General features: G+C 42.2%; 1 protein-coding gene across 5 annotated transcripts in view; it reads right to left on the reverse strand.

Annotated features, from left to right (window-relative positions):
* LOC132886516 (triple functional domain protein-like) overlaps positions 1–24,852 on the reverse strand; it is a 340,453-nt gene that overhangs the window by 73,564 nt on the left and 242,037 nt on the right. For all 5 annotated transcript variants that reach the window (XR_009654705.1, XM_060921223.1, XM_060921224.1 and 2 more), the window contains 6 exons: positions 21,113–21,205; positions 20,697–20,808; positions 20,087–20,277; positions 16,662–16,763; positions 16,234–16,376; positions 9,915–10,014 (listed from right to left, as the gene is read on the reverse strand). Coding sequence is in view for 4 of the 5 variants with exons in the window: in XM_060921223.1 (XP_060777206.1) it covers positions 9,915–10,014; positions 16,234–16,376; positions 16,662–16,763; positions 20,087–20,277; positions 20,697–20,808; positions 21,113–21,205 (741 nt within the window). In the remaining variant the exon portion in view is untranslated. The remainder of the gene's footprint in view (positions 1–9,914; positions 10,015–16,233; positions 16,377–16,661; positions 16,764–20,086; positions 20,278–20,696; positions 20,809–21,112; positions 21,206–24,852) is intronic.

A 24,852-nucleotide genomic window follows, 5' to 3' on the forward strand; every position in this document is an offset into this window, starting at 1 on the left:
TCCGATTGCAGCTAATGCATGGGTCTGAGTCATCAGTGCTCAAGTTGAAGTCAAGTCACGAGTCCTCAAAATTAGGGCACGAATCGGACTCGAGTACTACAAGCCTGAAATGTGATATTTGATGGATTATTCCTTGAAGGGCTTTCAAAATCTGGAAATGGATACCAAGTCCAACCACGCAGAATACAAGTTAGGCTAAGAGGTGTTGATTGAAAAAAATGTTCATTGTTTCCTTTAAAAAAAAATCATATTCCAAAAGCCACATTACATATTATAGCATCCTGCAACTGTAAAATCATTCCATACAGAACCTACACGAGCCATTTAAAAAAACCGATTCATAAGGCAAGTTCATTAAACATGGACTGTACACATGCAATAAATAATTTTAATGTGATGTTCACCAAATGTATTTTTTATCTTTGAGTCAGTGAATCAATTCAATTCAAGTCAATTGTTCATAAACAAGATTCAGAGTTTGAGTCAATCACATACCCACTGGTAGTGTGGCATAGCCAGCGAGCAGAGGAGCTGTGCCACAGACGCTGAGCTTTTACACTCCATATCTTCAACTTCTGGGATCCGCATTAAATATCAAAAAATTTCAAAACCTGTCAACTCTGTCTACCTTTAAAAAGCCTTACACAGAGTGACAGAAGGCTTAACGCAAAGGAACACCGTGTTCCTCCCCATCATCTGCTTTCACTGCCTGGTCCTTCAGCATGCTGTTGGAGGCTGATGACACGTCTCAGCGTCGCCGCGGCGACAGCATCACACGCTTTCCAAGACGGTGGAGCCATTTAAAGGAGCGGGAGGATAATTAAAGCCATGCATCTGTGACGCGCACAGCTGGCCCTGACCTTTTCACCTTGCCACATACTGTGTTGACCAGCGCAGCACTGATATGGTGCATCTGTGTGGGATTGCTAATTAAATCCTTTTTATAGCTGCAAGGATTCATGAAGACATTTGAAAATTGAAAAATATATTTTAAAAAAAGGCAAAGATGGAAGGGAATGACACAGGATGTCACACACGCGTACTTTCGAGATGATAATAATAAAAAACTAGTGCGTGTGTCTTGTATGTATAGTGGAAACAGAGCTCCCTCCAGACTAAGACCTCGTGCTCCTGTTACACAGGTTTTCCACGTGATCAATTGAGACATTTGTAATGAGTCAATTAAGCTAGAGTCATTCCTTTTGTTCAGTTTTGTTCATTTTTGTGCTTAGGTGAGGGTGAGTCAGTGAATCTGATAATTTATAAACAAGTTTCAGTGTTTGAGTCAGTGAATCACTTTCTTCACAGACATAATTCAGTGTTTGAGTCAGTGAAACACTTTGTTCACAAACAAGTTTCAGTGTTTGAGTCAGTGAATCACTTTGTTCACAGACATAACTGACTGCCATTCGCAATCATACAAAAAACCATGTTCTAGGCGCTGGTCTCTCGATGGCGCTGTTGTGTGATTTGACCTCTATTCTGTTCCTGGCACTATCCTTGACTCGCAAGTGACGTCAAAGCAAAATAGAATCATAAATGTCGGCCATGTTGACGGATATACAAATACAGGGTCAAGTGACATCCCATACAAAACATAGTCACACGTGCGCAACTCTCTTTGTTTTTCCACTGCTTTAAGCATTCTATTAGCTATGCCATATCTTTGTGCGATATACAGTGGTGCTTGAAAGTTTGTGAAACCTTTAGAATTTTCTATATTTCTGCATCAACATGACCTAAAACATCATCAGATTTTCACACAAGTCCTAAAAGTAGATAAAGAGAACCCAGTTAAACAAATGAGACAAAAATATTATACTTGGTCATTTATTTATTGAGGAAAATGATCCAATATTACATATCTGTGAGTGGCAAAAGTATGTGAACCTTTGCTTTCAGTATCGGGTGTGACCCCCTTGTGCAGCAACAACTGCAAGTGAACGTTTCCGGCAACTGTTGATCAGTCCTGCACATCGGCTTGGAGGAATTTTAGCCCATTCCTCCATACAGAACAGCTTCAAGTCTGGGACGTTGGTGGGTTTCCTCACATGAACTGCTTACTTCAGGTCCTTCAACAGCATTTTGATTGGATTAAGGTCAGGACTTTGACTTGGCCATTCCAAAACATTAACTTTATTCTTCTTTAACCATTCTTTGGTAGAACGACTTGTGTGCTTAGGGTCATTGTCTTGCTGCATGACCCACCTTCTCTTGAGATTCAGTTCATGGACAGATGTCCTGACATTTTCCTTTAGAATTCGCTGGTATAATTCAGAATTCATTGTTCCATCAATGATGGCAAGCTGTCCTGGCCCAGATGCAGCAAAACAGGCCCAAACCATGATACTACTATCACCATGTTTCACAGATGGGATAAGGTTCTTATGTTGGAATGAAGTGTTTTCCTTTCTCCAAACAGAACGCTTCTCATTTAAACCTTCTATTTTGGTCTCATCCATCCACAAAACATTTTTCCAATAGCCTTCTGGCTTGTCCACATGATCTTTATCAAACTGCAGACAAGCAGCAATGTTCTTTTTGGAGAGCAGTGGCTTTCTCCTTGCAACCCTGCCATGCACACCATTGTTGTTCAGTGTTCTCCTGATGGTGGACTCCTGAACATTAACATTAGCCAATGTGAGAGAGGCCTTCAGTTGCTTAGAAGTTACCCTGGGGTCCTTTGTGACTTCGCCAACTATTACATGCCTTGCTCTTGGAGTGATCTTTGTTGGTCGACCACTTCTGGGGGGGAACAATGGTCTTGAATTTCCTCTATTCATACACAATCTGTCTGACTGTGGATTGGTGGAGTCCAAACTCTTTAGAGATGGTTTTGTAACTTTTTCCAGCCTGATGAGCATCAACGCTTTTTCTGAGGTCCTCAGAAATCTCCTTTGTTCGTGATACACTTCCACAAACATATGTTGTGAAGATCAGACTTTGATAGACCCCTGTTCTTTAAATAAAACAGGGTGCCCACTCACACCTAATGGTCATCCCATTGTTTGAAAACACCTGACTCTAATTTCACCTTCAAAGTAACTAATCCTAGAGGTTCACATACTTTTGCCACTCACACATATGTAATACTGGATCATTTTCCTCAATAAATAAATGACCAAGTATAACATTTTTGTCTCATTTGTTTAACTGGGTTCTCTTTATCTACTTTTAGGACTTGTGTGAAAATCTGATGTTGTTTTAGGTCATATTTATGCAGAAATATAGAAAATTCTAAAGGGTTCACAAACTTTCAAGCACCACTGTATGGTTGTAGTCACAACATTACTCGTGACCGTGGCACGTTCTGATTTTTCAGAATCCTGTCTGTGATTCAGAAAGAGGGCGAGGAAACTCTGAGGCTTAGTACAGAGAGGAGATGATCACGGCTGAACATTGGCAGGGCTGATCTAACAGAGGCTCAAACCAAAACAGCTCGTGTTTGCAGTGATCATTTTATCTCAGGTGAGATTCAAAAGCTTTCTCGATAATATCATGGAAGAATTTTATTTTGTGTTGCTAGAATTTTGTAATTAAATGAGCGTTCTCTTCTTGTCTTGGTTCGCTTGGTCGTTGTTATAATTTTAACACGTGTATTACCATTTCGTTTCTAGGAGCGCCAGCAAAATTATACAATAGAAACAACCCAGACTGGGCACTGACTCAGAAAATGGGCTATGTTTCGTCCAAGGTCGGACTTGATTCTTCTTCGGCAGCCAAACGAGATAGAACGCGATTGCCAGGGACGTGGTAGGAGATGGATGCAAGTGCAGAAGTGATGTTTATTTATGCAATCCCAAAAATGGGAAACAAGCAAAAGGTAAGGCAAGGCATGAACAGATGATCACAGGAAGCGAGAAAAACAGGAAATAGGAACAGGCACAAAAATCTGAAAACCAGGAAATCAAAGATGGAAACTAAGGCTCGGTAACGCACACTGACGTGGCGTAATACTTCGCACTGTGTGCGCGTTTTCTGAGTCTCTATATAGGTGCGCTGATGCGCCTTAATCCCATGCAGGACTGACAGCCATATCTGGGTACTCAATGGTCGATAAAAGCATCTTATCTTCAGAAAAGTCTGACTTTTTTAAATAATATGGGTCAAAAGCACACATTTCTATCTTCTCTTTGTATCGAATCTTCACTCGACTATTCAAATTGTGGTAATACTGAGAACATTCAGCATTGTTTACAGACACGCTTTCAGTGGCTGCCATCCAAGTTGCTTTGTATATCCACCATCATGGCGGACACTCACATTTTGATCACGTGGTTGCAAGTCATCTACACTGCAGGCTTTTATGTGTGACTTTTACCTGTTGGGTTGCAGGTCTGTAGTTGACAGCCATATTGCTAATATTCTAATTTCAGCTGCTATATTGTTCAATATTATGCTTTTTTTAAAATTGTGCAATAAAATTAAATATTTCTCTGAACTGACTGCTTCCAGTGTTTTCACGTCAAATCTAATTTTGCCCTTTAAAATTTGCCCCTTGCATATTTGACAAAGTAAAAAACAGCAAATTTATTAATGTTGAATTATTATTAATGTTGAAATCAGGCCTGGATACCCCTAGAATGCACCATTTGAAGTCTCTTATTTAAAAACTTTCCAGGGGAGCATGCCTCCAGACTGCCCGAGCAGCCTTCAGGGCCCTCCAGGCTGGGCTCCATATCATTTTGGTCACAAACAAGATTTGGTGTTTGAGTCAGTTTGAATCAATGAATCCTGTTCTTCCTTTCCTTCGGTGTTTGAGGAAGTAAGATTCAATTTGTCAGTGAACACTTATTGAGTCTTGTTTGACTCCGTGATTCAGTCAGTGAATCCTTTCGAATATTTAAGCTGAACGAGCACAAATCATTTTCTGAGATCCTTTATATATGTGTGTAGATATGTAACTATCCACTGACCTTGCCTGAGTATGTGGGTGAGTGTGTAAGAAAGTACTTTTACATATTTTGATATGGGAGTTGGATTTGCAATAGCCATCAAAGCTACCTAGCGAAGGTTTATCGCAGTGTGTGGCTAGGTGTGCATTTAATTAAGTTGGTGCACACAGGAGACTGAGCATGTGTGTGTGTGTGTGTTGGGTGACAAAAACAAGTCTGTGGGCGAGGTGCGCTGAGCCAGAGAGTGGGTGGAAGAGCGTCTGTGCTGTGAGGAGAAACTCCAGCTACAGCAGCAACTCTGTCTCCAGGTGCTTCGCTCGCTAGTTGAATGCAGTTTGTTATATTATAAGCGCATGCGGACATCCACAGAAAAACAGAGATTACTAAGTTGCCTTTTCGTGCAACAGATCTAGACACGGTCGAGAAATAAGACGTGTATATGCTTCCACATTTCAAACAGTTTTCCCCTCGCACTAATGCACACTGGAGAGCACTTTATATCAGATATAAAGTGTATAGCGTGATATATCACATGAGATCGGATGGAAAGTGTACAGCGCAATTTAAATCATAAGAGATCAGATATAACATGTACAGTGTGATTTATATCATATGAGATCGGATATAACATGTACAGTGTGATTTATATCATATGAGATCGGATATAAAGTGCACAGTGTGATTTATATAATATGAGATCAGATATAAAGTGCACACTGTGATTTATATTATATGAGATCGGATATAAAGTGCACAGTGTGATTTATATCATATGAGATCGGATATAAAGTGCACACTGATTTATATCATATGAGATCATATATAACTTGTACAGTGTGATTTATATCATATGAGATCGGATATAAAGTGCACCGTGTGATTTATATCATATGAGATCGGATATAAAGTGCACCGTGTGATTTATATCATATGAGATCGGATATAAAGTGAACAGTGCGATTTATATCAGATGAGATCGGATATAAAGTGGACAGTGTGATTTATATCATATGAGATTGGCTATAAAGTGCACGGTGTGATTTATATCATATGAGATCGGATATAAAGTGCACCGTGTGATTTATATCATATGAGATCGGATATAAAGTGCACCGTGTGCTTTATATCATAAGAGATCGGATATAAAGTGCCTCGTCTCTCGTCTCGTCTTCTTCCGCTTATCCGGGACCGGGTCGCGGAGGCAGCAGTCTAAGCATGGAAGCCCAAACTTCCCTTTCCCCAGACACCTCAGTCAGCTCCTCGGGAAGAACACCGAGGCGTTCCCAGGCCAGCCGAGAGACATATTCCCTCCAGCGTGTCCTGGGTCTTCCCCGGGGCCTCCTCCCGGGGGGACATGCCTGGAACACCTCCCCAGGGAGGCGTCCAGGAGGCATCCGAAAAAGATGCCTGAGCCACCTCAGCTGGTTCCTCTCGATGTGGAGGAGCAGCGGCTCTACTCCGAGCTCCTCCCGAGTGACTGTGCTTCTCACCCTATCTCTAAGGGAGCGCCCAGCCATCCTGCGAAGGAAACTCATTTCAGCCGCTTGTATCCGCGATCTTGTTCTTTCGGTCATTACCCAAAGCTCATGACCATAGGTGATATAAAGTGCACAGTATGATTATCATATGAGATCGGATATAAAGTGCACAGTATGATTATCATATGAGATTGGATATAAAGTGCACCGTGTGATTTATGAGATCGGATATAAAGTGCACAGTATGATTATCATATGAGATTGGATATAAAGTGCACCGTGTGATTTATGAGATCGGATATAAAGTGCACAGTATGATTATCATATGAGATCGGATATAAAGTGCACAGTATGATTATCATATGAGATTGGATATAAAGTGCACCGTGTGATTTATGAGATCGGATATAAAGTGCACAGTGTGATTTATATCATATGAGATTGATATAAAGTGCAGTGTGATTTATGAGATTGGATATAAAGTGCACAGAATGATGATCATATGAGATTGGATATAAAGTGCACCTTGTGATTTATATCATGTGAGATGGATATACAGTGCACCGTGTGATTTATATCATGTGAGATCGGATATAAAGTGCACCGTATGATTTATGAGATCGGATATAAAGTGCACAGAATGATGATCATATGAGATTGGATATAAAGTGCACAGTGTGATTTATCTCATGTGAGATAGGATAGAAAGTGCACCGTGTGATTTATGAGATTGGATAGAAAGTGCACAGTATGATTATCATATGAGATCATATATACAGTGCACCATGTGATTTATATCATATGAGATCGGATATAAAGTGCACCGTGTGATTTATATCATATGAGATTGGATATAAAGTGCACAGTGTGATTTATGAGATCGGATATAAAATGCACAGTGTGATTTATATCATATGAGATCGGATATAAAGTGCACAGTATGATTATCATATGAGATCGGATATAAAGTGCGCCGTATGATTTATATCATATGAGATCAGATATAAAGTGCACAGTGTGATTTATATCATGAGATCCGATATAAAGTGCATCGTGTGATTTATATCATATGAGATCGGATATAAAGTGCACAGTGTGATTTATGAGATCGGATATAAAGTGCACAGTGTGATTATCATATGAGATCGGACATAAAGTGCACCGTGTGATTTATATCATATGAGATCGGATATAAAGCGCACCGTGTGATTTATGAGATCGGATATAAAGTGCACAGTATGATTATCATATGAGATCGGATATAAAGTGCACCGTGTGATTTATATCATATCAGATCGGATATAAAGTGAACAGCGTGATTTATATCATGAGATCCAATATAAAGTGCATAGTGTGATTTGTATCGTATCAGATCGGACATAAAGTGCACAGTGTGATTTATATCAAATTAGATCGGACATAAAATGCACAGTGTGATTTATATCAAATTAGATCGGATATAAAGTGCACTGTGTGATTTATATCATGAGATCGGATATAAAGTGTATCGTGTGATTTGTATCATATGAGATTGGATATAAAGTGCACCGTGTGATTTATATCATATCAGATCGGATATAAAGTGAACAGCGTGATTTATATCATGAGATCCAATATAAAGTGCATCGTGTGATTTGTATCGTATCAGATCGGGCATAAAGTGCACAGTGTGATTTATATCAAATTAGATCGGACATAAAATGCACAGTGTGATTTATATCAAATTAGATCGGATATAAAGTGCACAGTGTGATTATCATATGAGATCGGACATAAAGTGCACCGTGTGATTTATATCATATGAGATCGGATATAAAGCGCACCGTGTGATTTATGAGATCGGATATAAAGTGCACAGTATGATTATCATATGAGATCGGATATAAAGTGCACCGTGTGATTTATATCATATCAGATCGGATATAAAGTGAACAGCGTGATTTATATCATGAGATCCAATATAAAGTGCATAGTGTGATTTGTATCGTATCAGATCGGACATAAAGTGCACAGTGTGATTTATATCAAATTAGATCGGACATAAAATGCACAGTGTGATTTATATCAAATTAGATCGGATATAAAGTGCACTGTGTGATTTATATCATGAGATCGGATATAAAGTGTATCGTGTGATTTGTATCATATGAGATTGGATATAAAGTGCACCGTGTGATTTATATCATATCAGATCGGATATAAAGTGAACAGCGTGATTTATATCATGAGATCCAATATAAAGTGCATCGTGTGATTTGTATCGTATCAGATCGGGCATAAAGTGCACAGTGTGATTTATATCAAATTAGATCGGACATAAAATGCACAGTGTGATTTATATCAAATTAGATCGGATATAAAGTGCACTGTGTGATTTATATCATGAGATCGGATATAAAGTGTATCGTGTGATTTGTATCATATGAGATCGGATATAAAGTGCACAGTGTGATTTATATCATATGAGATCAGATATAAAGTGAACAGCGTGATTTATATCATATCAGATCAGATATAAAGTGCACAGTGTAATTTATATCATGAGATCGGATATAAAGTGCATCGTGTGATTTGTATCGTATCAGATCGGATATAAAGTGCACAGTGTGATTTATATAAAATTAGATCGGATATAAAGTGCTCTGTGTGATTTATATCATGAGATCGGATATAAAGTGTATCGTGTGATTTGTATCATATGAGATCGGATATAAAGTGCACAGGGTGATTTTATATCATATGAGCTCAGATCTAAAGTGCACAGTGTGATTTATATCATTTGAGATTGCATATAAAGTGAACAGCGTGATTTATATCATATGAGATCAGATCTAAAGTGCATTATATCAAATGAGATCGCACATAAAGTGTTCAGCATGATTTATGTGTTATGAGCTCAGATATATATAGTCTTGGCCTAATGGTTAGAGAAGCAGCTTTGCGACCAAAGTGTTGCTGGTTCAAATCTCTGGACCAGCAGGAGTGGCTGAAGTGCCCTTAAGCAGGGCACCTAACCCCAACTGCTCCCCAGGCTGATCCGGATGTGTTCTATGTCACTCTGGATAAGAGCATCTGCTAAATGTTTTTAATGTAATTATCATCTGACTAACTGCGTTTAAATGCGAGGTGACTGAGTTGTGCCAGCTTGAGTGCTATATGACAGTTTGGTAATTTGTTGTAATATATATTGCTCAGTTTCATCATCCAGATAAGGATTGTTCACATCATAAAAGGAAGTATAAAGTAAAAGATTTTAACACGATCCACCAAGAAACTGGATATGAAAACAGATACGTTATGTTGACTTTCAAATGGAAGTGCAACGATGTAAAGAGATTAGATCACTTCCTTTCACTTGCGCACAGCATGAAAGGTCATGCCCATCAACAAAGCCGTATTTTTACTTTCTTTGTAGGACAGGGCCTTTTATTTTTATTTATTTATTTATTTATTTGTTTGTTTGTGTTTGTTCCGTGACGATAAATCCAAAACAGCAAGATCCATGTGTTGCGTTTTGGCCGGGGTGTGTCTTCATACTCACCTTGTCACTGTCTAGGGTGTTCTGGGAGGTGCGGGATGCAATGGAGATCGTGTCTGGCTGGCTGCTCACATCACCCTGACTGTCCAACTCCTCCCCTTCTCTGTGATTGGTGAAGATAGCCGTCAGTCAGGAAAATGAAAATATGTACACCTTACAGAGATCTATCTCTCTTGTCCTCTGTCTATCTGTCTGCTAACTGGCTCGTCTCTGTGTCTACATATCATCAATCCATTTGTTTGTACATCTATCTATCTATCTATCTATCTATCTATCTATCTATCTATCTATCTATCTATCTATCTATCTATCTATCAGTTTGTCTATCACTGATTATCAATCTACAGTGGTGCTTGAAAGTTTGTGAACACTTTAAAATTTTCTATATTTCTGCATAAATATGAGCTAAAACATCATCAGATTTTCACACAAGTCCTAAAAGTAGATAACGAGAACCCAGTTAAACAAATGAGACAAAAATATTTTACTTGCTCATTTATTTCACACATCACACATCACATTATCTCTAGCCGCTTTATCCTTCTACAGGGTCGCAGGCAAGCTGGAGCCTATCCCAGCTGACTACGGGCGAAAGGCGGGGTACACCCTGGACAAGTCGCCAGGTCATCACAGGGCTGACACATAGACACAGACAACCATTCACACTCACATTCACACCTACGGTCAATTTAGAGTCACCAGTTAACCTAACCTGCATGTCTTTGGACTGTGGGGGAAACCGGAGCACCCGGAGGAAACCCACGCGGACACGGGGAGAACATGCAAACTCCACACAGAAAGGCCCTCGCCGGCCCCGGGGCTCGAACCCAGGACCTTCTTGCTGTGAGGCGACAGCGCTAACCACTTCACCACCGTGCCGCCGCTCATTTATTTATTGAGGAAAATTATCCAATATTACATATCTGTGAGTGGCAAAAATATGTGAACCTTTGCTTTCAGTATCTGGTGTGACCCCCTTGTGCAGCAATAATTGCAACTAAACGTTTCCGGTAACAGCAGCTTGTTTATCTTTATGGAGACATGGCTAACCCACCTTGTACAGGATGCTAACATGGACCTGCGGGGATTCACTGCTGTGAGAGCTGACAGAGACACTAAAGCATGCAGGAAAAACAAAGGTGGGGGACTTATCATCTATGTGAACAACCACTGGTGTAACCCGGGACATATCTCCGTAAAGACAGTTTTATGTTGCCCGGACTTGGAGCTGCTAGCCATTAGCTTGCGGCCATATTATTTGCTGAGGGAGTTCAGTCACGTGATCACCATCTGTGTTTACATCCCTCCGAGGGCAGACACAGCCACTGCATGTGAGAGGATTCACTCTGTCACAGCATGGCTGCAGACACAGCACCCTGAGGCATTTATGATCATTTCTGGGGACTTTAATCACACTACTTTGGACTCTACTTTGGCTGCTTTTTACCAGGTTGTGGACTGTCCAACAAGGAACAACAGGACAATTGACTTGCTGTATGCTAATGTCAGGGATGCATACAGAGTCACACCCCTCCCCCCACTAGGGAAATCTGACCATAACCTGGTTCGTTTACAGCTGAAGTACACCCCTCTGGTCCAAAGGCAGCCTGCAACAACTAGCTCCATCAGGAGGTGGTCTCCTGAAATGGAAGATGCCCTCAGAGACTTATGACACCACGGACTGGGATGTGCTGCTTAGCCCACACTGTGAGGACATAGAGGGGCTGACAGACTGACAGATTACCTCAACATCTGTGCAGACGTGGTCTCCCCCGCTAAGACTGTATGGTGTTACCCGAATAACAAGCCATGGGTAACACAGGAAGTCAAAGCTGTCCTCAACAGGAAGAAGGCTGCCTTCAGGAGCAGGGACAGGGAGGCGATGAAAGCAGCACAGCAGGAGGTGAAACGCTGCGTAAGGGAAGCTAAGGACAGCTACAGGAGAAAGGTGGAGCAGAAGCTGAAGGAGAACAGCATGAGGGAGGTCTGGGAAGGTGTGAAAACCATCACAGGCCACAACACAAAGACCAGAGTCATGGGGGGGACAGTGGAGAGGGCGAACGAGCTGAATGACTTTTTCAACCGGTTCAACCAGTCCACGTCCCCCCCACCCTCCCCCTCACTGCAGCCATCTCTCCTTCTTCCCTCAACACACCTCCCCCCAGTCACTGAAGCAGCCCCCTCCTCCCCTACCTCAGCACAGACTCCTCCATGCATCACTGCAGACCAGGTCAGAGGTCAACTGAGGAAGCTTCACCCCAGGAAAGCAGCAGGCCCGGACAAGGTGTGTCCCTGACTACTGAAGACCTGCGCTGCTGAACTGGGTGAACCACTCCAACGTATCTTCAATCTCAGCCTGCAGCTGGGGAGAGTGCCCACCCTCTGGAAGACATCATGCATCGTTCCAGTTCCTAAGAAGAACCGGCCCAGAGAGCTGAACGACTTCCGACCGGTGACACTCACTTCACATCTGATGAAGACGTTCGAGCGGCTCTTCCTCAGCCTCCTCAGACCCCAGGTGCAACACGCCCAGGACTGTCTGTAGTTTGCGTACCGGGCAGGTGTTGATGTGGAAAACGCCATCCTCTACCTGCTACACCGAGCCCACTTGCATCTGGATAAGGGAAATGACAGTGAGGACCCTCTTTTTGGACTTCTCAAGTGCCTTCAATACCATCCAGCCCCTTATGCTTCAGGACAAACTGAACAGGATGCAAGTGGACCCCTGCCTGGTCACCTGGATCTCCAGCTACCTCACCGACAGGCCGCAGTATGTCAGGCTGAAGGACATCACGTCTGACACTGTGATTAGCAGCACCGGAGCACCCCAGGGCACGGTGCTGGCCCCTCTTCTCTTCACTCTGTACACCGCAGACTTCTGCTACAACTTGGAGTTGTGTCACATTCAGAAGTTCACAGATGACACAGCCATTGTTGGGTGTATCAGGGATGACAGAGAGGAGGAGTATAGGAGCCTGGTGAGGGACTTTGCTGTTTGGTGCAATAGGAACCATCTGCAGCTCAACACCTCAAAGACCAAGGAGCTGGTCATTGACTTTGGGAGGTCCAGACCAAGGTCACGACCAGTTCTGATCAAGGAAGTCGAGGTGGAGGCTGTGGATTCCTACAAGTACATCGGGCTGTGGCTGGACAGCAAGCTGGACTGGACTTGCAACACTAACCACCTGTACAGGAAGGTACAGAGCAGGCTGTACTTCCTGAGGAGGCTGCGGTCCTTTAACATCTGCAGGGAACTCCTGTGGATGTTCTATCAGTCTGTGGTCGCCAATGTCCTGTTTTACACCGTGGTGTGCTGGGGGGGCAGCACATCCAAGGACACATCGAGGCTGGACAAACTGATAAGGCGGGCTGGCTCTGTGGTCAGCATGAAGCTGGACTCTATGGTGACAGTGTCAGAGAAGAGGACTATGGACAAACTACTGAACATCATGGACGATGCTAGTCACCCTCTGCACACCGTTATCAGCAACCAGAGGAGTCTGTTCAAAGACAGAATGCTCCTTCCCAAATGCAAGACTAAGAGACTTAAAAACTCCTTTGTCCCTCACGCCATCAGACTGTACAACTCCTCTCTGGGGGGGAGGAGGGGTAACAGAAGGACAGAGGATGGGAAGGAGCAGTAGCCTAGCTTGACAAAAAGCAATACTGGACAATGTGCAATATAATGTGCAATACCTCTCCTGCTGGACATTTTTCCTTTTTTTAATATTTGTATATGTTAATACACACAGCAAGAAAGTCCGGGTTCGAGCCCCGTGGCCGGCGAGGGCCTTTCTGTGCGGAGTTTGCATGCTCTCCCTGTGTCCGCGTGGGTTTCCTCCGGGTGCTCCGGTTTCCCCCACAGTCCAAAGACATGCAGGTTAGGTTACCTGGTGACTCTAAATTGACCATAGGTGTGAATGTGAGTGTAAATGGTTGTCTGTGTCTTTGTGTCAGCCCTGTGATGACCTGGCGACTTGTCCAGGGTGTACCCCGCCTTTCACCCGTAGTCAGCTGGGATAGGCTCCAGCTTGCCTGCGACCCTGTAGAACAGGATAAAGCGGCTAGAGATAATGAGATGAGATATGTTAATACTTAATTTCTCTAGAAGTTTTCTCGATTTTCTATTCTCTGTTTATCCTGTAATGATGCTGCTGGAATTTTAATTTCCCTGAGGGAACCCTCCCAAAGGGATCAATAAAGTTCTTTCTAATCTAATCTAATCTAATCTAATCTAATCTAATCTAATCTAATCTCATCTCATCTAACTGTTGATCAGGGCGGAACGGTGGTGTAGTGGTTAGCGCTGTCGCCTCACAGCAAGAAGGTCCGGGTTCGAGCCCCATGGCCGGCGAGGGCCTTTCTGTGTGGAGTTTGCATGTTCTCCCCGTGTCCGCATGGGTTTCCTCCGGGTGCTCTGGTTTCCCCCACAGTCCAAAGACATGCAGGTTAGGTTAACTGGTGACTAAATTGACCGTAGGTGTGAATGTGAGTGTGAATGGTTGTCTGTGTCTATGTGTCAGCCCTGTGATGACCTGGCGACTTGTCCAGGGTGTACCCCGCTCTTCGCCCGTAGTCAGCTGGGATAAGCTCCAGCTTGCCTGCAACCCTGTAGAACAGGATAAAGCGGCTAGAGATAATGAGATGAGATGAGATAACTGCTGATCAGTCCTGCACACTAGCTTGGAGGAATTTTAGCCCATTCCTCCGTATAGAACAGCTTCAACTCTGTGATGTTGATGGGTTTCCTCACATGAACTGCTTGCTTCAGGTCCTTCCACAACATTTCCATTGGATTAAGCTCAGGACTTTGACTTGGCCATTCCAAAACATTAACTTTATTCTTCTTTAACCATTTGTGGCAGCGGGGGCGTGGTCAAGCATCGGTCTGTGGAGGGAGGGCGGAGTCAGGGAAGGTAAGTGGCAGAATCACTGCACCTGACGGGAATTAACCTGTGTTTGTGTGTCTTCCTCAGTGACCGTACCCTATAAGAGGAGAGGGAGAGCAGAGGAAGGGGTCTCTCCCGATCAGAACACGTGTGTGTGTGGATGAGTGAACGCTGAAAAGCTGAAAATAAAAAAGTTATTGAGAACTCAGTTCTGGCCTGCTGTGCTTCTGTGCTACATCCACCTGGTATAATACTACACCATTCTTTGGTAGAACGACTTGTGTGCTTAGGGTCCTCGTCTTGCTGCATGACCCACCTTCTCTTGAGATTCAGTTCATGGACAGATGTCCTGACATTTTCCTTTAGAATTCACTGGTATAATTCAGAATTCATTGTTCCATCAATGATGGCAAGCTGTCCTGGCCCAGATGCAGCAAAACAGGCCCAAACCATGATACTACCACCACCATGTTTCACAGATGGGATAAGGTTCTTATGCTGGAATGAAGTGTTTTCCTTTCTCCAAACATAACACTTCTCATTTAAACCAAAAAGTTCTATTTTGAGCTCATCTGTCCACAAAACATTTTTCCAATTGCCTTCTGGCTTGTCCACGTGATCTTTAGCAAATTGCACATGAGCAGCAATGTTCTTTTTGGACAGCAGTGGCTTTCTCCTTGCAACCCTGTCATGCACACCATTGTTGTTCAGTGTTCTCCTGATGGTGGACTCATGAACATTAACATTAGCCAATGTGAGAGAGGCCTTCAGTTGCTTAGAAGTTACCCTGGGGTCCTTTGTGACCTTGCCGACTATTACACGCCTTGCTCTTGGAGTGATCTTTGTTGGTCGACCACTCCTGGGGGAGGGTAACAATGGTCTTGAATTTCCTCTATTTGTACACAATCTGTCTGACTGTGGATTGGTGGAGTCCAAACTCTTTAGAGATGGTTTTGTAACCTTTTCCAGCCTGATGAGCATCAACAAAGCTTTTTATGAGGTCCTTAGAAATCTCCTTTGTTCGTGCCATGATACACTTCCACAAACATGTGTTGTGAAGATCAGACTTTGATAGATCCCTGGTCTTTAAATAAAACAGGGTGCCCACTCACACCTAATGGTCATCCCATTGATTGAAAACACCTGACTCTAATTTCACCTTCAAATTAACTGCTAATCCTAGAGGTTCACATACTTTTGCCACTGACAGATATGTAATATTGGATCATTTTCTTCAATAAATAAATGAGTAAGTATAATATTTTTGTCTCATTTGTTTAACTTGGTTCTCTTTATCTACTTTTAGGACTTGTGTGAAAATCTGATGATGTTTTCAGGCATATTTATGCAGAAATACAGAAAATTCTAAAGGGTTCACAAACTTTCAAGCACCACTGTATCTGTCTGTCTGATCGTGCAGAGAGGTGGTATACCTTCTTCCCTTCAGTTTTGCTCCTGTGGTGGTTTTGGGGATGGGGATGGGTTCTTTCAGAGCCCCCCGCAGGTGAATGGTACGTTCCTGAATCACCTCCCGTACGTGTTTGATCCACTCCTGCTTATTTTCAATACTGGAGGCCTAAGAGTGAATATTGCACACACACTTCCTCAATTTACTTTGTAAACTTGAGTGGTTACACAGGCATATAGGATGTGTGTGTGTGTGTGTGTGTGTGTGTGTGCACGCTCATATTTGAATGACTCATCAGTCTTAACAGGCCTTTAGCCCACACAGCCACACTCCTGAGTTATATAAGCGTAAAAATGATGTACAGATTTGTTCCAGATAACTCCTGAAAGTTTTTCAGTCATGCAAAAGTGAAAATAGCAGATGGTTACTGCTTTAGCGTAAGCCACTACCCACCTTCAGGACGATCTTGTTGTCTGACGTAGGCGTGCGTCCGACCCAGAGTGCAAATTTACACGGATCTCCTTCCACATGCTCTGTCACTCCTAATTCAGAAGTCTAAAGGAAGAGAGAGAGAGAGAGAGAGAGAGAGAGAGAGAGAGAGAGATGTATATTTTCAAATTAATAGGGGTACATTTGGTGTAGCATCAATTTTTTTAGGCTGCATTGTTAACAACAAAAATAAACAAATTACTGCAAGCTGTATGCAAAAGTAGGCGTATCAGCCACTCGTTGGCCGTGCTGTGAAAATTGTCCATGCAGACGCTCATCTAAGGCTACGTTTACACTAGACCGTATCTGTCTCGTTTTCTTCGCGGACGCACTGTCCGTTTACATTAACCCCCCTGAAAAAGCGGGGAAACGGGAATCCGCCAGCGTCCACGTATTCAATCTAGATCGTATCAGCTCCGGTGCTGTGTAAACATTGAGAATACGCGAATACGCTGTGCTGAGCTCTAGCTGGCGTCTCATTGGACAACGTCACTGTGACATCCACCTTCCTGATTCGCTGGCGTTGGTCATGTGACACGACTGCTGAAAAACGGCGCAGACTTCCGCCTTGTATCACCTTTCATTAAAGAGTATAAAAGTATGAAAATACTGCAAATACTGATGCAAATACTGCCCATTGTGTAGTTATGATTGTCTTTAGGCTTGCCATCCTTCCACTTGCAAGTAATAAGTGATATGCGCTGGGATCTCACACACAGCGGCTCAGTCCCGAATCGTGGCTTGTTCACTTCACTCGCGCGCTCTGTGAGCTGCGCAGGGCCGGAGTGCGCACCCTCCAGAGGGCACTCGCTGTTCAGGGCGGAGTGATTTGGAGCGCAGGATGCCTGCGGAGCCGAGCGTATCCGCGTATTGGTGTTGCTGTGTGCACGGCTAACGGTTTTAGTGTCAACACGAATCGTTTTAAGAACGTTAATCTGATGATCCGCTGATTCGACGTAATGTAAACGTAGCCAAAGTTTCCAAATCTGTCATTGCTTAACTCTTGAATATTTTCTATCATTAAAAAGCTTATAATCTCTGCTTTCCAAAGAAATGTATCTGGTTAAGATCTGTTCAGTACTTTGGGAGGAACGGCAGGTTGAAGTTGGTACAACAGAGTACATTCTCTGCTTGCGGGACATCAGGAAACTGCCGGTGATTTTCTTTTTGAGTCACAGGAAAGCAGTCAGGCTCTCTCTCTCTCTTCTGATCGGTTTCTGACTGGATTACTTGTGAATATCAATCAGACAACTTTTATAGGGATGTTCTCTCACTCTCACTGTTTCTAATGAAGCATTCAGCAAAATTTTCCATCTGCCAGTTTTGACATTATGATACACAGGAGACTTTGAAGTGAGTTTTCATAGTTTTACCTACTTTTTTTTTCAAAATCAAACTGATTCATGGAAATAAATAACTATTTTAGAATATAACTGTAGTTGTTTTGATGAAAAATATTGAGATCTTAGTGGTTGGAATGATATTAAAAAAAAAACGGAAGTCAGAAATGTGTCAATTTCAATTCAATTAATGTGAATTGTTTATTGGATGTGGCTCACATAGTTTTTTCGACATTTGCCTTGAAAGCTGTGAATATTATCATTTATATTCTTTCATATAAACACTAGTAGGCCCTACTTTTGAGAAATACAAAGGCCTACAGAGCACAAAGAGCATATGAGAAAAAATATTTTCTTACTTTTTTTATTGACTGTACTGATTTAAAGCTAGACGGCCTTTTGATTTCATAAAATCGGTGAAGTCTAATTCTCTCTGAAATTTGGTCATTGTGATATGTTTATTTCTGTCATATCTCACAAAATAGCAGGCCATTCTGTACCTGGCAAGTTATTTAATTTGAGGGGATTCCTGAGTGAATAACGTGCATGAAATCGCTCACTTTGCGCAGTCAAGCAGACCGAAGAAGTCTGTGTGCGCATGCACAAGTTTATCTTCTTCTTCTTTCGGGTTTTACGGCAGTTGGCATCCACAGTGTTGCATTACTGCCATCTACAGGTTTACCTTGACTGTGCACTGACAGTTCCATCATTCTGTCGCTCAATGAACAGTTGATCACGTCGAGGTGCTCGCTGACCGCCGATATTTATTAGTTTGGTCCTGTGTTTCCTTTCCTTTGTATATAACATAACATATTTACTTCTCGCTTTCCGTTTCTGTTATCGGTCTTTCACATTTCATTTGCACACTCACATCCTCCACTTTTCTCTCCTGTTTCAAGTTTGTATCCCACAATGCCTTGCGTGAACGGGGAAAGCCCACCACGTGATGCGTGATGTAGTAGTTTGTATTGCGTCATGGTGAAGCAGGCAAAAATAGCGGAGAATTTAAGGGCCATGTGGCCCAAATTCATTAATTGTTCAATTAAAAAATAATAATAATAAAATTTGAAGTCTGTGATTCAAATTCAGTAGCTTTCAGTCCACTAAACAAAAATAATTGGGTGTCGGGGAAAATTCTTTTTATGGCCTACACTTGAAAAATCTGAAAGGCAGTCTACCTTTAATGTTTTTACGTAATTAACATAATTAATACAAATTAAATACTAATATGCATCATTGTTTTTTATTAATTTTTCAACTTTGTATTCCGTATACAACAATCAATGCGCCTGCCAATTTCCATGTAAATATCTTGGAAAAAAAAATATTAAGAAAAACCATTTGATCTCATCGGTTAATGAGGCCCATTTTGGACCATGTGATCCTCATACAGAATATTACGGCAGTTTTCTAAAAATTAAGCCGTTTCTTCAATCTTTGCTTTGTAATATCTCAAGAACGCATAAACATAGTTTAATTCTGTAAAAAGTATGTTGTTCTGCATTCAATTCTGAATTCAACGAGATCAGTTTCAAGCAATTTGTATTGAATTTTCACCTGATATGCAGAGCAAAATAATAAATCTGTATCTCACATTCCTAAAGATGCAACAATTTTTTAAAATGCACTCGTGTGGACAAAACGGTGTCTCAAATGAAGTAATTAATTCTGGAAGTGATCGCGCGCAGCATTAGTGATGCCCATCAATGAAGCCTTTCTTATATCCGGCTCAAGGGCAAGATTTTTTTTTCTACCACTTTCATGTCCTTCCTCAATCGTGTCCAAAAACAAGTCTGTGAGCTGCCACATGCACTCGCTGAGTGGGGCTGGATAGTGACGTGACTCTTCCACAGTGTCAGGATTTAATTTCTGTTATTTATCTTTAAAGGAAAAAAAGGTAGGACTATTACTGTATATTTAGCCTGCTTTCTTTAACAACTGACTCCCTGTTTGTGCCATTCCCATTGAGTTTTTTTTTTTCCTTTTTCGATTTTCTCACAAATTTGCACACATGAACATAGACGTAACTGAAGGAATGAGAGGCCGTACCAGTAGCTTGCTCTTATAGAGGTACTTGCTCCTGCCGTTGGAGTCTTTGACGTCTTTGCTGAAGATGAGGGACATTTCAAACAGGAAGAGGTGGCGATCTCGGCCCTTGCGGATCAACGTCTTGGGGTCCCACACCTGGAAAGATTCCTGCAGGATGAGCTCTCCCTGAGACTCGAGATTCTCATCGAAACCTGCAGAGAGAGAGAGAGAGAGAGAGAGAGAGAGAGAGATGTAAAAGGGGAAAGGAAAAGGTATGGAGACAGATATAAGACCAATACATGGAGAGAGGGAAAGAGAGATGAAGTGAAAAAAAAGAGAAGGAAAGTGAGACAAAGCAAGAAAGAGAGATGCAGAGAGGGAAAGAGAAAGAAAAAGAAAGATGGAGAGGAGAAAAAGAGATGAAGACGAGGAAGAGTTATGGAGAGAAAGAGAAATATGGACGTGGAAAAGACCAAAAGACAGATAGAGAGGGGGAAAGAGAAAAGAAACGATCGATAGAGAGAGAGAGAAGGGGAAAGAGAAAGGCAGAATAAGAAAAAAGAGATACAGAGAGATAGAGACGGTGGCAAAAACTTTGTGTACTGTGTGTGTGTGTGTGTGTTGCACTGACCTTCTAGCATGCTCAGGTGCATGGCATCATTGGCTTTCTTGGGCACACTGAGCATGACCTCCAGGCCGTCCTTGATCTCACCTTTACCCTCCTCACAGCATGTCAGAAGTTCCTACCCACGCACATACACGGTCACATTTTCATTTATAACACCGTCATATACCACTATGTACGAATCTACTGTCAAAGCTACCGTTATAGAAAATGAATCAACATCTTCTGACCAATCAGATTCAAGAATTCAACAGTGCTGTGGTAATATCCTAATAAAACGATTCTAGCAGATTTAGTGTTTCGTAGACCAGTTGGAAGTGCGTGTTGTTGATCTTGAACACGTGCACGCACACACACACACACACACACACACACACACACACACACACACACAGCTTGGTAGCACCTTCTGGCCCACCCACCTTGAGGAGCAGCTGGTACTTGGTGATTCTCTGCACAGGTTTAATGAGATAGGAGGAGATGGAATTTGCCAGCCTGTGCCTCTGCTGGATCTCCTACACACACACACACACACACACACACACACACACACACACACACACACACACACACACATCAGAAAGAAATATAGCCAAACTAAAATGAACAATGTCGCTGTCCAAAAATTGCTGAGAGACGAGCAGCATGGAGGCGGAGCCAGTGAGTCAGACGGGGTGTCGGTGCTGAGATGACTGACAGGTGAGGGTTCACAGAGGTCTTGATCATATTCTCCTCCAGATGGAGAAAGCTTTGAGTCAAGCGCTGCTGTCTTAAAGGGAAAATCTGATTGACGCAGACCATGGGTGTCTCACATACACACACAATACTCATACGCCCATATGAATATGAACACAGTACAAAAATTTCCCATATCCAAATTGCACAGAGCACAAATTAGTCATTATCTACAATCAAAGTCCCTTCCATGCCAGAACCTCCTGTCCCGGTACTAATCAGCTCTTTGAGGCATATGGGTGCGGCGCCAATTTCCGTTTCGTTAGCCCTCGGCCTCTCGCCTATACAGCTAGGGTTACGGGGGGGGCTAGTCCTCTGGTGACCACGAGAGTTTGACTTCCCTACTCGCATCTATATTGCAGTGTGCCTTGCCAGATGGTAGTAGGCACCATTTTTGACCTGACAATGAATAGAAAAACTAGGCCAACTCGCGGTCATCTACAACCCCAATTCCAAATAAGTTGGGACAAAGTACAAATTGTAAATAAAAACGGAATGCAATGATGTGGAAGTTTCAAAATTCCATATTTTATGCAGAATAGAACATAGATGACTGTGGCAGCGGGGGCGTGGTCAAGCGCCGGTCTGTGACAGGAGGGTGGAGTCAGGAAGGTAAGTGGCAGATTCACTACACCTGAGAGCAATTAACCTGTGTTTGTGTGTCTTCCCAGTGACCGCGCCCTATATCAGGAGGGAGAGCGAGAGCGGAAGGAGCTCATCCCTGGACGAGACGCTGATGTGTGTGTCTCTGTGCGTTCGACATATATTGTTAGACTGAAAAGTGTGGCAATAAAAGCCTTGTTTACACCTGATCTCTGTCCTGCTGTCCTCTGTGCTCCACCCACCCACAGGGAAATTACTACAATGACATATCAAATGTTTAAACTGAGAAAATGTATCATTTAAAGAGAAAAATTAGGTGATTTTAAATATCATGACAACAACACATCTCAAAAAAGTTGGGACAAGGCCATGTTTACCACTGTGAGACATCCCCTTTTCTCTTTACAACAGTCTGTAAACGTCTGGGGACTGAGGAGACAAGTTGCTCAAGTTTAGGGATAGGAATGTTAACCCATTCTTGTCTAATGTAGGATTCTAGTTGCTCAACTGTCTTAGGTCTTTTTTGTCATATCTTCCGTTTTATGATGCGCCAAATGTTTTCTATGGGTGAAAGATCTGGACTGCAGGCTGGCCAGTTCAGTACCCGGACCCTTCTTCTACGCAGCCATGATGCTGTAATTGATGCAGTATGTGGTTTGGCATTGTCATGTTGGAAAATGCAAGGTCTTCCCTGAAAGAGACGTCATCTGGATGGGAGCATATGTTGCTCTAGAACCTGGATATACCTTTCAGCATTGATGGTGTCTTTCCAGATGTGTAAGCTGCCCATGCCACACACACTAATGCAACCCCATACCATCAGAGATGCAGGCTTCTGAACTGAGCGCTGATAACAACCCGGGTCGTCCTTCTCCTCTTTAGTCCGAATGACACGGCGTCCCTGATTTCCATAAAGAACTTCAAATTTTGATTCGTCTGACCACAGAACAGTTTTCCACTTTGCCACAGTCCATTTTAAATGAGCCTTGGCCCAGAGAAGACGTCTGCGCTTCTGGATCATGTTTAGATATGGCTTCTTCTTTGAACTATAGAGTTTTAGCTGGCAACGGCGGATGGCACGGTGAATTGTGTTCACAGATAATGTTCTCTGGAAATATTCCTGAGCCCATTTTGTGATTTCCAATACAGAAGCATGCCTGTATGTGATGCAGTGCCGTCTAAGGGCCCGAAGATCACGGGCACCCAGTATGGTTTTCCGGCCTTGACCCTTACGCACAAAGATTCTTCCAGATTCTCTGAATCTTTTGATGATATTATGCACTGTAGATGATGATATGTTCAAACTCTTTGCAATTTTACACTGTCGAACTCCTTTCTGATATTGCTCCACTATTTGTCGGCGCAGAATTAGGGGGATTGGTGATCCTCTTCCCATCTTTACTTCTGAGAGCCGCTGCCACTCCAAGATGTTCTTTTTATACCCAGTCATGTTAATGACCTATTGCCAATTGACCTAATGAGTTGCAATTTGGTCCTCCAGCTGTTCCTTTTTTGTACCTTTAACTTTTCCAGCCTCTTATTGCCCCTGTCCCAACTTTTTTGAGATGTGTTGCTGTCATGAAATTTCAAATGAGCCAATATTTGGCATGAAATTTCAAAATGTCTCACTTTCGACATTTGATATGTTGTCTATGTTCTATTGTGAACACAATATCAGTTTTTGAGATTTGTAAATTATTGCATTCCGTTTTTATTTACAATTTGTACTTTGTCCCAACTTTTTTGGAATCGGGGTTGTACAATCAAAACATGAAAAAAATTGTTTGTTGGCACCATTTTGTCACAAGGGTGTCCAAACTTTTACACCCAAATTCTGATAAAGAAAATTGGACAACATTTGCAGCACGAGCACTGGTACCAGTCTGACACTGACATTAGAACTTGATGAAAAAAGGTCAGACCTCCATACTTGTTTCACCACGATTGTATCTTTGTAAGGTGAATGTACAGTAACTGTTCACTACAATTCAGCATCACGTTACAGGCGGGTTCATCTGCGATCTCTCATTCGTTTGTGTTCTTTCAATCTTTCGGTCACTGTGGAGCTAAAAAAAAAAATCCAACAGGAAGGTGTGCAATGATTCACTCGATCCATGATTCGATTCAGTTCATGATTTGATTTTCCTCCCATATTTGTGAAAAAAATTCAATGAAGAAATTATTTATCCAGATTTGTAAAGTTTGGAGTAAAATATATAGACAATATTACATGGATATGTGCACAGTTAAGATATGAAGTTTACCTTCGAGTGCACATCACACTGGTGCTACAGAGGTTGACAGTTTTGTAGCACATGCCACAAAATTGAAGCACGAGTACAAAACGTCTGTTACTATCTTTAAAAACAACAAGTAGTGTATCACTTAAACACAGAGGTGGCCAGTAACGCAGTGCATTTACCTGAGTACTGTACTTAAGTACACTTTTTGAGTATCTGTACTTTCCTTGAGTATTTTTTTTTAAACTTGTGACTTTAACTTCGCTACATTTGAAAGACAATTGAAAGACACTTGAAAATATCCAGATTTTCAAGTGGATATTTTTTCTTTTCTTTTCTAAAACGTGATTGTTTTTTTCTCAGATGACGCTGAGACAGCTTATCAGTAATCACTAGGGTCACGTCATGTCAATAGACTGTATAAAATGAAATTCAAGGATTTCTCAGCAGCGTTATTTGAACGCCATCAGTTGATGGCAGAATGGAAGGAGGCAGTTCTTCTGGGGAATGCACACACCCATGGCTATACCTCGAACCCATGTTTCAATTTTCTGTTCGGATTAAAGATTTGTTTTGTTTTAATT

This window comes from Neoarius graeffei, chromosome 5 (genome assembly GCF_027579695.1).
Source record: "Neoarius graeffei isolate fNeoGra1 chromosome 5, fNeoGra1.pri, whole genome shotgun sequence".
In the NCBI taxonomy this organism is placed as follows: domain Eukaryota; kingdom Metazoa; phylum Chordata; class Actinopteri; order Siluriformes; family Ariidae; genus Neoarius; species Neoarius graeffei.